Consider the following 13,686-nt stretch of genomic DNA (forward strand, 5'->3'; position numbering starts at 1 on the left):
CACTGTTCCTCAGATAGCTGGTTGTGAATCCCTCCTTGTGAAGTGGGGCCACCGGAATCAGATGGGGTTGTTGATCATGTACCTGGCTCCTTGCTGCGTGACTACAGCCCTACCTGAGCTACTAGAGGTGCTTGCTGGCGTGGCGGTTGAGATTCCCAGACTTTTGGTCTTAGGGGATTTCAACTTGCCATCGGCTGGCTTGTCATCAACGGTGGTTCAGGAGTTCCAGGCCTCCATGACGGCCTTGGACCTGATTCAAGTAACTGATGGCCCTACACACATCGGGGGAGGCGCACTAGACTTGATTTTTATCTCTGGTCAGTGGGTTAATGATCTGGTTTTAGGAGATATAGTGAAGATACCGGTGTCATGGTCAGATCATTTTCTTCTTCGCCTAGACTTTCGGACCGCTGCTCACCACCGCAGGGAGACGGAGCCAATGCGTTGGTTCCGTCCCAGGCGCCTGATGGACCCGGAGAGGTTCCTGACGGAGCTTGGGCCGCTTCCTGAGGATCTTACCACGGCACGACTGAAGAACTGGTTGCGGCCTGGGAACGGGCCGCGGCTGGGGCTTTGGACTGTGTCGTGCCTTTGCGGCCTCTGACCCGGCGTAGATCTCAATTGGCTCCCTGGTTTTCCGAGGAGCTGAGAGAGATGAAACGCCGGAGAAGGCGCCTAGAGAGTACTTGGAGGTCTAGCCGTTCCGAGGCTGATCAGACACTAGTGAGGTCGTTTACTAAGACCTACCTAGTGGCAATGAGGGAGGAGAAACGTTCTTACATTTCCACCCTCATTGCATCGGCAGATAACCGCACGGCCGCCTTGTTTCGGGTGACCCGTGCCCTCCTTCATCAAGAGGGACGGGATGACCCCTTACAGGGACAAGCTGAAGAGTTTAACGGTTATCTATACGATAAAATCGTTCAACTTCGGGATAGTTTGGACCAAGATTGCGATGATCCAACCGAGATGACAGAGATGCGTCTTGTTGAGGTTATTTGGGATGAGTTTGATTCTGTGGCTCTCGAGGACGTGGACAGGTTGCTGGGGAGGTTACATGCAACTACATGTTTACTGGACCCGTGTCCTTCCTGGTTAGTGCTGGCTGCTCAGGAAGTGACACGAGGCTGGCTCCAGGGGATTATAAATGATTCTTTGGTGGAAGAGGTTTTCCCCGCCGCCTTGAAAGAGGCAGTGGTGAGACCTTCCTCAAGAAGCCTTCCCTGGACCCAGCTATTTTGGGAAATTATCGTCCAGTCTCCAACCTTCGCTTTGTGGCGAAGGTTTATTTATTTATTTTATTTATTATTTACATTTGTATACCGCCCTTCTCCCGAAGGACTCAGGGCGGTTCACAGCCAAATAAAAATACAATACTATAAATACAGATTAAAAATACAATTAAAAAACTTATTAAAATTGGCCAGAATTAAAATTTGGAACTAAAAACCCATTAAAACCCATTAAAACACTAACCCAGTCCAGCGCAGATGAATAAATAGGTTTTAAGCTCGCGAAAGGTTGGAGGTCCGGAAGTTGACGAAGTCCTGGGGAGTTCGTTCCAGAGGCGGGAGCCCCACAGAGAAGGCCCTTCCTGGGTGTCGCCAGGCGACACTGTCGCGCGATGGCACCCTGAGGAGCCCTCTCTGTGAGAGCGCACGGGTCGGTGAGAGGTATTCGGTAGCAGCAGGCGGTCCCGTAAGTATCCCGGCCCTATGCCATGGAGCGCTTTAAAGACATTCACCAACACCTTGAAGCGCACCCGGAAGGCCACAGGTAGCCAGTGCAGCCGGCGCAGGATAGGTGTCACTCGGGGGCCACGAGGGGCTCCCTCAATCACCCCCCCAGCTGCATTCTGGACTAACTGTGGCCTCCGGATGCCCCTCAAGGGAGCCCCATGTAGAGAGCATTGCAGTAGTCCAGGCGAGGCGTCACAAGCGCATGAGTGACTGTGCACAAGGCATCCCGGTCTAGAAAGGGGCGCAATTGGCGCACCAGGCGAACCTGGTGGAAAGCTCTCCTGGAGACGGCCGTCAAATGGTCTTCAAAAGACAGCCGTTCATCCAGGAGAACGCCCAAATTGCGCACCCTCTCCGTCGGGGCCAATGACTCGCTCCCGACAGTCAGCCGCGGACTCAGCTGGCTGTACCGGGATGCCGGCATCCACAGCCACTCCGTCTTGGAGGGATTGAGCTTGAGCCTGTTCCTCCCCATCCAGACCCGTACGGCCTCCAGACACCGGGACAGCACTTCGATGGCTTCATTGGGGTGGCCCGGTGTGGAAAAGTACAGCTGGGTGTCATCAGCGTACAGCTGGTACCTCACACCGAAGCCACTGATGATCTCACCCAGCGGCTTCATATAGATGTTGAACAGAAGGGGCGAGAGAATCGACCCTGCGGCACCCACAAGTGAGGCGCGGTGGGCCCTCTGCCCCGCCAAGACCGTCTGCGACCGGTCGGAGAGATAGGAGGAGAACCACCGATAAACGGTGCCTCCCACTCCCAATCCCCCCAACCGGCGCAGCAGGATACCATGGTGGATGGTATCAAAAGCCGCTGAGAGGTCTAATAGGACCAGGGCAGAGGAACAACCCCTATCCCTGGCCCTCCAGAGATCATCCACCAACGCGACCAAAGCCGTCTCAGTGCTGTAACCGGGCGGAAGCCGGACTGGAGCAGGTCCAGATAGACAGTTTCCTCCAGGTGAAGGGGAACTGATATGCCACCATACTCTCTACAACCTTCGCCGGCGGGTTGGAGACTGGACGATAATTACCTAAAACAGCCGGGTCCAGGAAGGCTTCTTGAGGAGGGCCTCACCACCGCCTCTTTCAAGGCGGCGGAAAGACTCCCTCCAACAAGGAAGCACTCGTAATCCCTGGAGCCAGCCTCGTGTCACCTCCTGAGTGGCCAGCACCAGCCAGGAGGGCACGGGTCCAGTAAACATGTGGTGGCATTCAATCTACCCAGCAACCTGTCCATGTCCTCGGAGTCACAGGGTCAAACTCATCCCATACAACATCACCAAGACCGCCTCAGGCGTCTCGTCCGAATCGCTGCAATCTTGGTCCAGACCGTCCTTCAGCTGAGCGATTTTATCGTATAGATAACCGTTAAACTCCTCAGCACGTCCCTGCAGCGGGTCATCCCGCTCCCCTGGTGAAGGAGGAGCGGGTCACCGAACAGGGCAGCTGGGCGGTTATCTGCCGACGCAATGAGGAGGAGGCGTAGCAACGCCTCGCATCCCTCAGTGCCACTAGGTAGGTCCTAGTATAGGATCTAACTAGTGTCCGATCAACCTCTGAGCGGCGGGACCTCCAGGAACTCTCTAGGCGTCTTCTCCGGCGTTTCATCCCCCTCAGCTCCTCGGAGAACCAAGGAGCCGGTTGGGATCTACGCCGGGTCAGAGGCCGCAAAGGCACGACACGGTCTAAAGCCCCGGCCGCAGCCCGTTCCCAGGCTGCAGCCAGTTCCTCTGCCGTGCCGTGAGCCAGATCCTCAGGAAGTGGCCCAAGCTCCGTCCGGAACCTCTCTGGGTCCATCAGGCGCCTGGGGCGGTACCAACGTAATGGTTCCGTCTCCCTGCGGTGTTGGGTAGCGGTCAGAAAGTCCAGGCGAAGGAGAGAGTGATCTGACCATGACAAAGGTTCAATGACTATTTCCTTTAAGTCCAGATCTCTCAACCACTGACCAGAGACAAAAATCAGGTCCAGTGTGCCACCCCCGATGTGAGTGGGGCCATCCACTACTTGAGTCAGGTCCAAGGCCGTCATGGAAGCCAAGAACTCCCGAGCTACCGTCGATGACGAGCCGGCAGATGGCAGATTAAAGTCCCCCATGACTAAAAATCTGGGGTCTCCACCGCCACCCGGCAAGCACCTCTAGGAGCTCGGGCAGGGCCGCTGTCACGCAGCAAGGAGCCAGGCACGCGACCAGCAAGCCCATCTGACATCTATGACCCCACCTCACAAAGAGGATTCACACCGGATATCTGAGGTACAGTGGTCTCCTCGGCTCTAAACTCTCTTTAATCACAACCGCCACCCTCCACCCCTACCCTGGGCCCTCGGCTGATGGAATGCACGGAAACCCGGTGGGCACATCTCAACCAGGGGCACACCCCCTTCATTGCCCAACCAGGTCTCCGTAACGCCTATAATATCCGCGGCACCCCCCTGAATTAGATCATGTATTAGGGGGGCCTTATTGGCCACGGACCGTGCGTTGCATAACATCAGACGAAGGCCCAGGCCCTGAGGGTCCTGACCATCCGGGAACGGGTAAAGGTAGGGGATCGGGGCGCGATCGCCTGCATACATCGAACGTGACCCCTATCGATCACGATCCCCTTCCGCCATATCTGCCCCTCCCACTTACCGTGCCAATAGACTCACCCTCACACAAAGGAACACCCTCCCCCCCCCTAACCTCCGCACCCATTTGATAATCGCCACGAGCATGCGCTGGGACTGGGTTCCCTCCCGCCGGGCTCCCCCCCCCCCCCCCCCCACCCCTCCCACCCCTTAAAATGCCCTGTCTAAAACCCCAAAGGCTCTTTCTTCTCGCATGCCACCTCTGTGGGTCCCAAGACCCGTCATTGAGGCCGGCCCTTGGTAGCGATATGGGCCATTCCTGCGGCGGGGCACCTGCAGGCGCAAGAGTTCACGTGCAGTGTAGCGCATAGGAAAGTGCGAATCGGCGAGGGATGCTAAGATGGTAAAATCCCAAAGTAATAGAAATGGTGAGTCTTCTAGCGGGAGTCCAGTTGGTCAAAGGACAGATGGAGCAGGAACCGGATAGCGATAACAGAACAGGAACAGACAGGCCGACAGTCTCCATAGCATGCCTATGGGAAGCAGTTCTACAGATCTTAATCAGGTAGACGTGGCTAGCGGTCAGCCCAAGTCCCGAGACCAGTCCAAGCTAGTCCAATCCAGGTTGTAGAGAGTGTGGTTGCATGGCAGCTCCCCCGGCACCTGGAGGAAGCTGTCTATCTAGACCCGTTCCAGTCCGGCTTCCGACCCGGTTATAGCACGGAGACGGCTTTGGTCGCGTTGGTGGATGACCTCTGGAGGGCCAGGGACAGGGGTTGCTCCTCTGCCTTGGTCCTATTAGATCTCTCAGCGGCTTTTGATACCATCGACCATGGTATCCTGCTGCGCCGGTTGGAGGGATTAGGAGTGGGGGGCACCGTTTATCGGTGGTTCTCCTCCTATCTCTCTGACCCGTCGCAGACGGTGTTGACAGGGAGGCAGAGGTCGTCCTCGAGGCGCCTCACTTGTGGGGTGCCTCAGGGGTCGATTCTCTCGCCTACCCTGTTCAACATTTATATGAAGCCGCTGGGCGAGGTCATCAGTGGTTTCGGGGTGAGTTATCATCTGTACGCTGATGATACTCAGCTGTACTTTTCCACCCCGGACCACCCCAACAAAGCGGTTGAAGTGCTGTCCCGGTGTTTGGAAGCTGTACGGGTCTGGATGGGGAGAAACAGACTCAAGCTCAATCCCTCCAAGACGGAGTGGCTGTGGATGCCGGCACCCCGGTACAGTCAGCTGCAGCCGCAGCTGACTGTTGGGGGCGAGTTAGTGGCCCCAAAGGAGGTGGTTCGCAACTTGGGCATCCTCCTGGATGGACGGCTGCCCTTTGATGAACATCTGGCGGCCGTCTCCAGGAGGGCCTTTTACCAAGTTCGCTTGGTCCGCCAGTTCCCTTCCTTGACCGGGATGCCTTATGCACAGTCACTCACGCTCTGGTTACGTCCAGGTTGGATTACTGCAATGCTCTCTACATGGGGCTGCCCTTGAGGTGCACCCAGAGGCTACAGTTAGTCCAGAATGAGGCTGCGCGAGTAGTAACAGGAGCCGTTCGTGGCTCCCGCGTAACACCACTGCTCCGTAGTCTGCACTGGCTTCCTGTGGTTTTTCGGGTGCGCTTCAAGATTTTGGTTACCACCTTTAAAGCGCTCCATGGCTTAGGACCCGGGTACTTACGAGACCGCCTGCTGTTACCCTTTGCCTCCCACCGACCCGTACGCTCTCACAGAGAGGGTCTCCTCAGGGTGCCGTTCGCCAAACAGTGTTGGCTGGCGGCCCCCAGGAGTAGGGCCTTCTCTGTGGGGGCAGCGATGCTCTGGAACGAACTTCCCCCTGGCCTACGTCAAGTGCCTGATCTTCGGACCTTCCGTCGTGAGCTCAAAACACACTTATTTATTCAAGCGGGACTGGCATAATAGTGTTGAATTTTAATTTGGGGTTTTGTTAATATTTTAAAATTTAAAATTTAAATTTTTAATTATCAGCCTTTTATAATCTGCTATGTTTTAACTGTTGTTTTAATTGTATATATCTTGTGTTTTATTTTTTGGCTGTACACCGCCCTGAGTCCTTCGGGAGAAGGGCGGTATAAAAATTTAATAAATAATAAATAATAAATATACCCTTTGTATCTCTTATACAATTTATCCAGTTCTACATTCATTCTATTTTATAATTTTTTCTATAACTTAACTGAGCTACCTATAAGTTTTGCACTTATAGGAATGTTTTCTGACTTTAAACAAAATACCAAAAAAATCCTGTATGCACTCTATAAATGACAAACTTTTTACCAAATGCAAAATTCTAGCCCAGTGGAAGAGGTGTCCATGGGAAAGAGAGAAAAAGAAATAACAATGGTAGCATTTGCATAAGCGGTGGTATGGCTGAACTAATTTTTATCTCCAGCTTTTCTGTTGCTGGCATCAGGCTTTTAACACATTGCTCCTAGCAAATATATTTATACTTATAATAATTTATACCTATATTTTCATAATATTACTATAGAATAATATAATAACAAGATGTGGAAGAGTAGTAGGGGAAGTGGGGAAAGTAGTAGGGGAAGTGGAGAAAGCCAGAAGGGAAGTATTAATTATTGTATGTTATTTTGGAAAAAAAAGATTCTTATGCATGCTATAAAGTAATTTTTAAAAAAAGATGAAGTATATAGTATGCCTGTGGCCACTTACCTTATCTAATTTTCTTGACCTAAGAGCATGTGCTGCCCTGTGATACTGTGATGTAAGATAAAGACATTGAGCCAACCAATAAATGTCCTGTGGATCTTCTAAAAAATAATCATATAGGCATATCAAAAAAATTAATATTACACATACCGTAACTTATCAGTTGTACTTTATTTGCATGTTACTATTAATTTACAATACAATACACACTGATTATTTTATACACAACATTTCTAACACGTACAAACTGAGCTCATTTATAAATTCTTAGCATTGAAATTCACATTCATCTGCACAAACACTGCAACCATATGAAAGCAAAGTAGGTACTCAGTGTGAACTGAGTATAAAAAACCAGGGCATCCTCACAAAGCAACTATACTGATTCTATATGATATAGTGACAAGAGATCTAACTCCTGCAAACCAAGAACATTAATGATACAGATAGTCCTCACTTAACAACCCTACATGTGACAAGCAATTGCACAGGTAAGTAAGGCATTCACTAAGTGGGAAATCACATGATTGCAACTGAGCTTTCCAGTTGGAAAGAGTCAAATTACCTAGTTTCACACCATTGTTTGCCTCCTAACTATTCCCTCGCCTCTTGGAACGGTCAAGGTCAGCATACTATCTTGTATACATCAAATGCAATGTAATCATGCCTCAGCCTGAGGCTGAGAGCTGCAGCTAAACTATACAAATAGCTTACAGTTCTCTTTCTCCAATCTCTCCACTCTGGGGGAAGGGGTTAAAAAAAAAGCAAGTTAGTTCTGTAGACAATCTGTCCTTGCCTGACCTTTTCCCATTGCCGGCACAATCACATTGCTTTCAATGTGTACAAGAACTAACAGCTTACTTCCTTGAAATCTCCTAGTGCCCCAGGCTGCAAATACAACAACATTGCTTTTGATGTATACAAGAGTAAACAGCTTATTTTCTTGCAATCTCTTTTCTCTCCAATTTCTCTGCTCTGTAAGAGAAGAAAAGATAAATAAAAAAAATACAAACCACAGGCCAAGCATAGGACAACATATATGGATAGTAACTGTGATCACATGACTGAGGGATGGATGAAGGTCATAAATAGACCATAAAATTACTTTTTAGTACTGTCACAATTTCAAATTATTTGTGAGGACTATCTGTATAGTTTGTCAATTCTCAATTTTCCCAGTTAAAATAGCCAACCCATCAAAAGACAGTATATAGTATGGGAACATTAAAACAAAAGTACAAAGTAATTTTTTAAAACACATACACATATAAGATAAAATATGCAACTTACCATGGGACAATGATGCTACTTTATCTGCCCAAAATAGAGCACTTTGATACTGTTGCTGTTTTTAGGAAATAAATAATTACAATTTGTTATTTTGAGAAAATTTGATAAGGGCTAAAGATTATCAAGTAATTTTCATGAAAATACAGGTAGTCCTCAATCTACAAGCATTTGTTTAGTGACAGTTAGAAATTAAAAACAGCACTGAAAAGTGACTTATGACCATTTTTCACATGACCATTGCAGCATCCCCATGACCATGTGATCAAAATTCAGATGCTGGCAACTGGCCTGTATTTATGACAGTTGCAGTGTTCTGGGGTTATGTGCAACCTTTTACAACCTTTTTGCTTCAAAAATGAATTGCAAAAACTGTAGGGAAGGAGTGGCGAGATGTGCCTCTTTCTAGTGGGCTACTGAAGTCCTTGGGGCAGGGGGGTCACAGGGAGGGCGATTGTCTCATCCTTGCAAAATAATCAGGCAGAGTCAATGGGGGAAGCCAGATTCACTAAATACTATCATTAAGTGTTGTGCCTTATGATTCCTAATGAAGGTATCTTTTCTTTTACGTACACTGAGAGCATATGCACCAAGACAAATTCCTTGTGTGTCCAATCACACTTGGTCAATAAAAAATTCTATTCTATTCTATTCTATTCTATTCTATTCTATTCTATTCTAACTGTAATTGCTAACTTAACAACTCCAGTAATAGACTTAACAACTGCGGCAAGAAAGGTCACAAAATGGGGCAAAACCCACTTAGCAACTGCCTTGCTCAGCAATGGAAATCTGGAGCTCAATTTTGGTGACAAGTTGAGGACTACCCGCAAAGGAATTTGAAACTAAGCCTCTCTAGTATTTTGTTTACCATGTTAATCCCTATACTGGGCTATGCGGAAGACATTTTTCCAATGAACCTGTACTAAAATAATGGTAATTCAATGTAGTTTAGATCCATGAAGACAGTGAAGGCATAACTATCTTCAGCCCTGCACCATGGTTTTTTTTTTTTTTCAACAGAGTGAAGATGGGGAGATCAGTTCAAGTCCCCACAGGATTTAAAAACCGACCTGAAGGCATCAATCAATCAATGAATAAAAATCAAGGCCAAGATAGTGGCAAACCATGTTATTTTAATGCAGTCTAAGGCAGGGGTCTCCAACCTTGGCAACTTTTAAGACTTGTGGACTTCAACTCCCAGAATTCCCCAGCCAGCAAAACTTTGGAATTCTGGGAGTTGAAGTCCACAAGTCTTAAAGTTGCCAATGTTGGAGACCCCTGGTCTAAGGCACATTCATTCTTTCTCCTGGAGCTCTTGCCTCAACAGCCCTTTGCTGCTCGTTCCAATTAACCAGGGACAAGGAAGCAACTTTGGGACGCGGCAAGTGTCAGAAAGAGAGGAAGGAAGGCAGAAAACTCCCCCGCAGCTCCCTGGGGCTTTGCTTTAGAAATTCCCAAAGTCCCAAAGCTCCTTCGGGGCCCGCGCCTCACGCCCGGGAACAGTCCCACTCGCCCCACTTCCCAGTCCACGTCCACGCGATATAAGCAGCCCCAGCCTCAAAGACCGGAGCCCAAGAAGCGGAGGCGGAGGCGGCGGCGGCGGCTGGCAAAGGGATGCTGCCTCGAAAGCCTCACCTGGTCGATGTACTGCCGCACCCGCTTCCTCAGGCGCTCCAGATTCATGCCCTTTATGTGCCCGTCCGCGGGAGGAAGCGGGTGACCAGGCTGGGCCGTTCCCTGGAGCCTCCCACCCCCCACGGCGCTGCCGGACGCCTCGCAACTGTCGCTGTCTTCCTGACCCCGAGCGAGCCGCTTCCGAAACTTAAGACCCCGCCCCCTCCGCATTCAACGCGTTCCTCCTCTCGCCATGGCTTCACGAGTCCGTTAGCAATTACGTTCCTCCCCAGTATGGCCTTGTGTGCCGTTCTCAATTGCACCCTGAAGTCGCCGGAAACGCGGCCTCTGCGCCTGGCGTTCCGAGGATATCCGATCTACAGAGAGTGAAATGCCAAGGCTTTACTTAGGGATGTGGTAGTGTTGTTGTTGTTGTTATTAGTATTATTAACAGTAGTAGTCGTATTTAATCATTTATAGAAGGGAAAGAAATTGTAGGGAAGAGGCAGCAGTCTTTTTATTCCGAATTTGAACGACATAGGTGGGTTCCAGAGTTATTACTTTTTTATCTATGTTAATGATTTATACATTAATGGTATTTGAGATTTCTTTTCTTATAGAAAAAGTAATTGAGTGAGGCAAAAACAGACATAACTCCTGTTTTTGAACTTACTTCTGTAAGTCTATAAGGGGCGCAAGTTTTATTCAGTGAACTTACTTCTGTAAGTCTATAAGGGGCGTACATAAGAGCACCAGCGTTCCTGTCCTAATGTTCCCTTTGATTGTATCCAATTCGTATGGTTATTTCATGCTTATATATACTGTTGTGTTTGACAAATAAATAAAATAAAATAAAAATAGATGGACATCACTAGGCAGGGTAAACCGTCAGCAACCAATAAAGAAATTTCAACAATTACAGAACAAGAGTTAAGTATTAAATTTACACCCCAGCTTTCAGATAGAAATTTAGGAAAGAACAGTTAGAAAATGGAGGTGGTCGCAGGAACAGACAACCAAATCACTCTATTCCTGATTGTTTCAAACTTCATGTTAATTCTTTTTTTTAAAAATATTTTTTATTATACTGTTTTCTTCATTTTACATCACAGTTTCAAACTTTGCAACAGCAATATACCAGTATATATCCACTTTTTTTACATTATATATTCTATATATATATGTAGGTCTTTGGTTATTCGGGTATTCTCCCGCGTAAAATTGGAAGTGTCTTGGCGACGTTTCGACAAAGTCTCATTCATCATCTTCAGGCTGGTGTTTACAGCTTCGTGCTTTTAGGAGCAATGTGTGTTCACAGCTGTTTCTTCCTTTTAACTGCTAGTGGGGGTTTGAACTGATTGGTTGGAAGCTTGGCCGTGTTCTGATTGGGTAGAGGTGTGTTCTGATTGGTTGGGGGTTTGGCTGGATGGTGGGGTTGGTTGTGCTCTGATTGGCTGGGGGTGTGTTCTGTTTGGGTGGGGGGGGCTTGGTTGTGCTCAGGTTAGTCTGAGTTGCAGGGGGATTTGAGTTGGTGAGCTGCATTGCTGTGGTTTGGCTTCGTGGTCGTGGTCGTGCTACATCTTCATGGTGGGTGTCAGTCTGCTGCATGTATGAACACGGCCAAGCTTCCAACCAATCAGTTCAAACCCCCACTAGCAGTTAAAAGGAAGAAACAGCTGCGAACACACATTGCTCCTAGAAGCACGAAGCTGTAAACACCTAGCCTGAAGATGATGAATGGGATTTTGTCGAAACGTCACCAAGAAACTTCCAATTTTACGCGGGAGAAAACCCGAATAACCAAAGACCTACATACAAACACCCGCGAAAACCTCAGAAAACATACATACATATATATATTAAAAAGACCAGAACTATCGCCAAAACTGAACATTTTAACAACAGAATAATCAGAGAAGCCATCAAGATAGAAAAACGCCCACACAGCATGAACAAACGAGATGATATCTCCCGCCTACCAGCCATTTGGAAACCCGCCCTTATTGACAAACGAGTTCCTAACACGAGGAATGAAACCAGACCCACACTCACGAGGTCCACACAGGATGTCACCACCACACATCCACCCAGAAAGCAGACCCAAACCTACACTGATCATGAAGCACGACCAAGGACCAGAAGCCAGACCGCAGCTGCAACATTAGCTATTTCAAACCCCTCCAATCCATACATACAGCAGACAGACACCCACTATGAAAATGTAGCACGACCACAAACACGAAGCCAAACAACAGCAATGCAGCTCACCAGCTCAAATCCCCCTGCAACTCAGACAAACATGAGCACAACCAAGCCCCCACCCAAACAGGACACACCCCCATCCAATCAGAGCACAAAAAAGCCTCCATCCAATCAGAGCACAGCCAAGCTCCCACCCAATCAGTTCAAACCCCCACTAGCAGTTAAAAAGGAAGAAACAGCTGCAATCACACATTGCTCCCAGAAGCATGAAGCTGAAGCCTGAAGATGATGAATGGGATTTTGTCAAACGTCACCAAGACACTTCCAATTTTACAAGGAGAAAACCCGAATAACCAAAGACCTATATATATATATATATATATATATATATATATATATATATATATATATATATATATATATAAAAATAGAATAATATTCATAGCTATTGTTTCCATATTTATATTTCATTTTAAATTTTTATAACATCCTACCATAATATTATTTACAATAAATATTCTAAATATAATATATAATAAATAAATATTATATATAAATATATAAATAATATATAAATATTCTAAATATTATATCTATCTATGTGTCAATTTGTTGGTCAATGGTTTTTTTCTATTCTACTGGAATTCTTCTAACTGTAATTCATCACTTTCAGGCTGGTGTTTACAGCTCGTGCTTCTAGAGCAAGCTGTAAACACCAGCCTGAAGATGATGAATGAGACTTCGTTGAAACGTCGCCAAGACACTTCCAATTTTACGCGGGAGAAAACCCGAATAACCAAAGACCTACATATATATATATATATATATATATATATATATATATATATATATATATATATATATATATATAAAAATATAGAATAATATTCATAGCTATTGTTTCCATATTTATATTTCATTTTAAATTTTTATAACATCCTACCATAATATTATTTACAATAAATATTCTAAATATAATATATAATAAATAAATATTATATATAAATATATAAATAATATATAAACATTTAAATATTTTCTTCTGGTCTAGTGCTCATTGAAGAATGTCTTGGCGACAGCTACACCATTCATTTCAGGCTGGTGACAGCTCTGCTTCTAGAGCAAGCTGTAAACACCCAGCCTGAAGATGATGAATGGGACTTCGTTGAAACGTCACCAAGAAACTTCCAATTTTACGCGGGAGAAAACCCGAATAACCAAAGACCTACATATATATATATATATATATATATATATATATATATATATATATATATATATATAAATATATAAATATTCTAAATATTATATATAAAATATAGAATAATATTCATAGCTATTGTTTCCATATTTGTATTTTATTTTACATTTTTATAACATCCTACCATAATATTATTTACAATAAATATTTCTAAATTCTAGTCCATTGATCGTCTTTCATTGTTACTTTTCTAATCTTTGCATCTACTCTACAAACCAATTGTACCATACATCCCAAATTAAAAAGTGTTCTGTTTCTCCTTTATCTTTAATTTCCATTGTCAACCTATCCATCTCAGCACATAATATTTTCTT

The 13,686-nt window shown here is 46.3% G+C and overlaps 1 protein-coding gene across 2 annotated transcripts in view; it reads right to left on the bottom strand.

Moving 5' to 3' along the window:
* Positions 1–10,108, bottom strand: part of CDC16 (cell division cycle 16) — a 28,522-nt gene extending 18,414 nt beyond the window's left edge. Inside the window, exons 1-3 of one of the 2 annotated variants that reach the window (XM_058185951.1) lie at positions 9,931–10,087; positions 8,296–8,350; positions 7,009–7,106 (exon numbers count right to left, since the gene is read on the bottom strand). In XM_058185951.1, coding sequence (XP_058041934.1) covers positions 7,009–7,106; positions 8,296–8,350; positions 9,931–9,978 — 201 coding nt within the window. In that variant the 5' untranslated portion in view covers positions 9,979–10,087. Of the gene's footprint in view, positions 1–7,008; positions 7,107–8,295; positions 8,351–9,930 lie in introns of both variants that reach the window. The other variant, XM_058185953.1, reaches the window with a different exon arrangement.
* Positions 10,109–13,686: the final 3,578 nt, after the last annotated feature.

The sequence above is a fragment of the Ahaetulla prasina genome, chromosome 5, assembly GCF_028640845.1.
Source record: "Ahaetulla prasina isolate Xishuangbanna chromosome 5, ASM2864084v1, whole genome shotgun sequence".
NCBI lineage: Eukaryota > Metazoa > Chordata > Lepidosauria > Squamata > Colubridae > Ahaetulla > Ahaetulla prasina.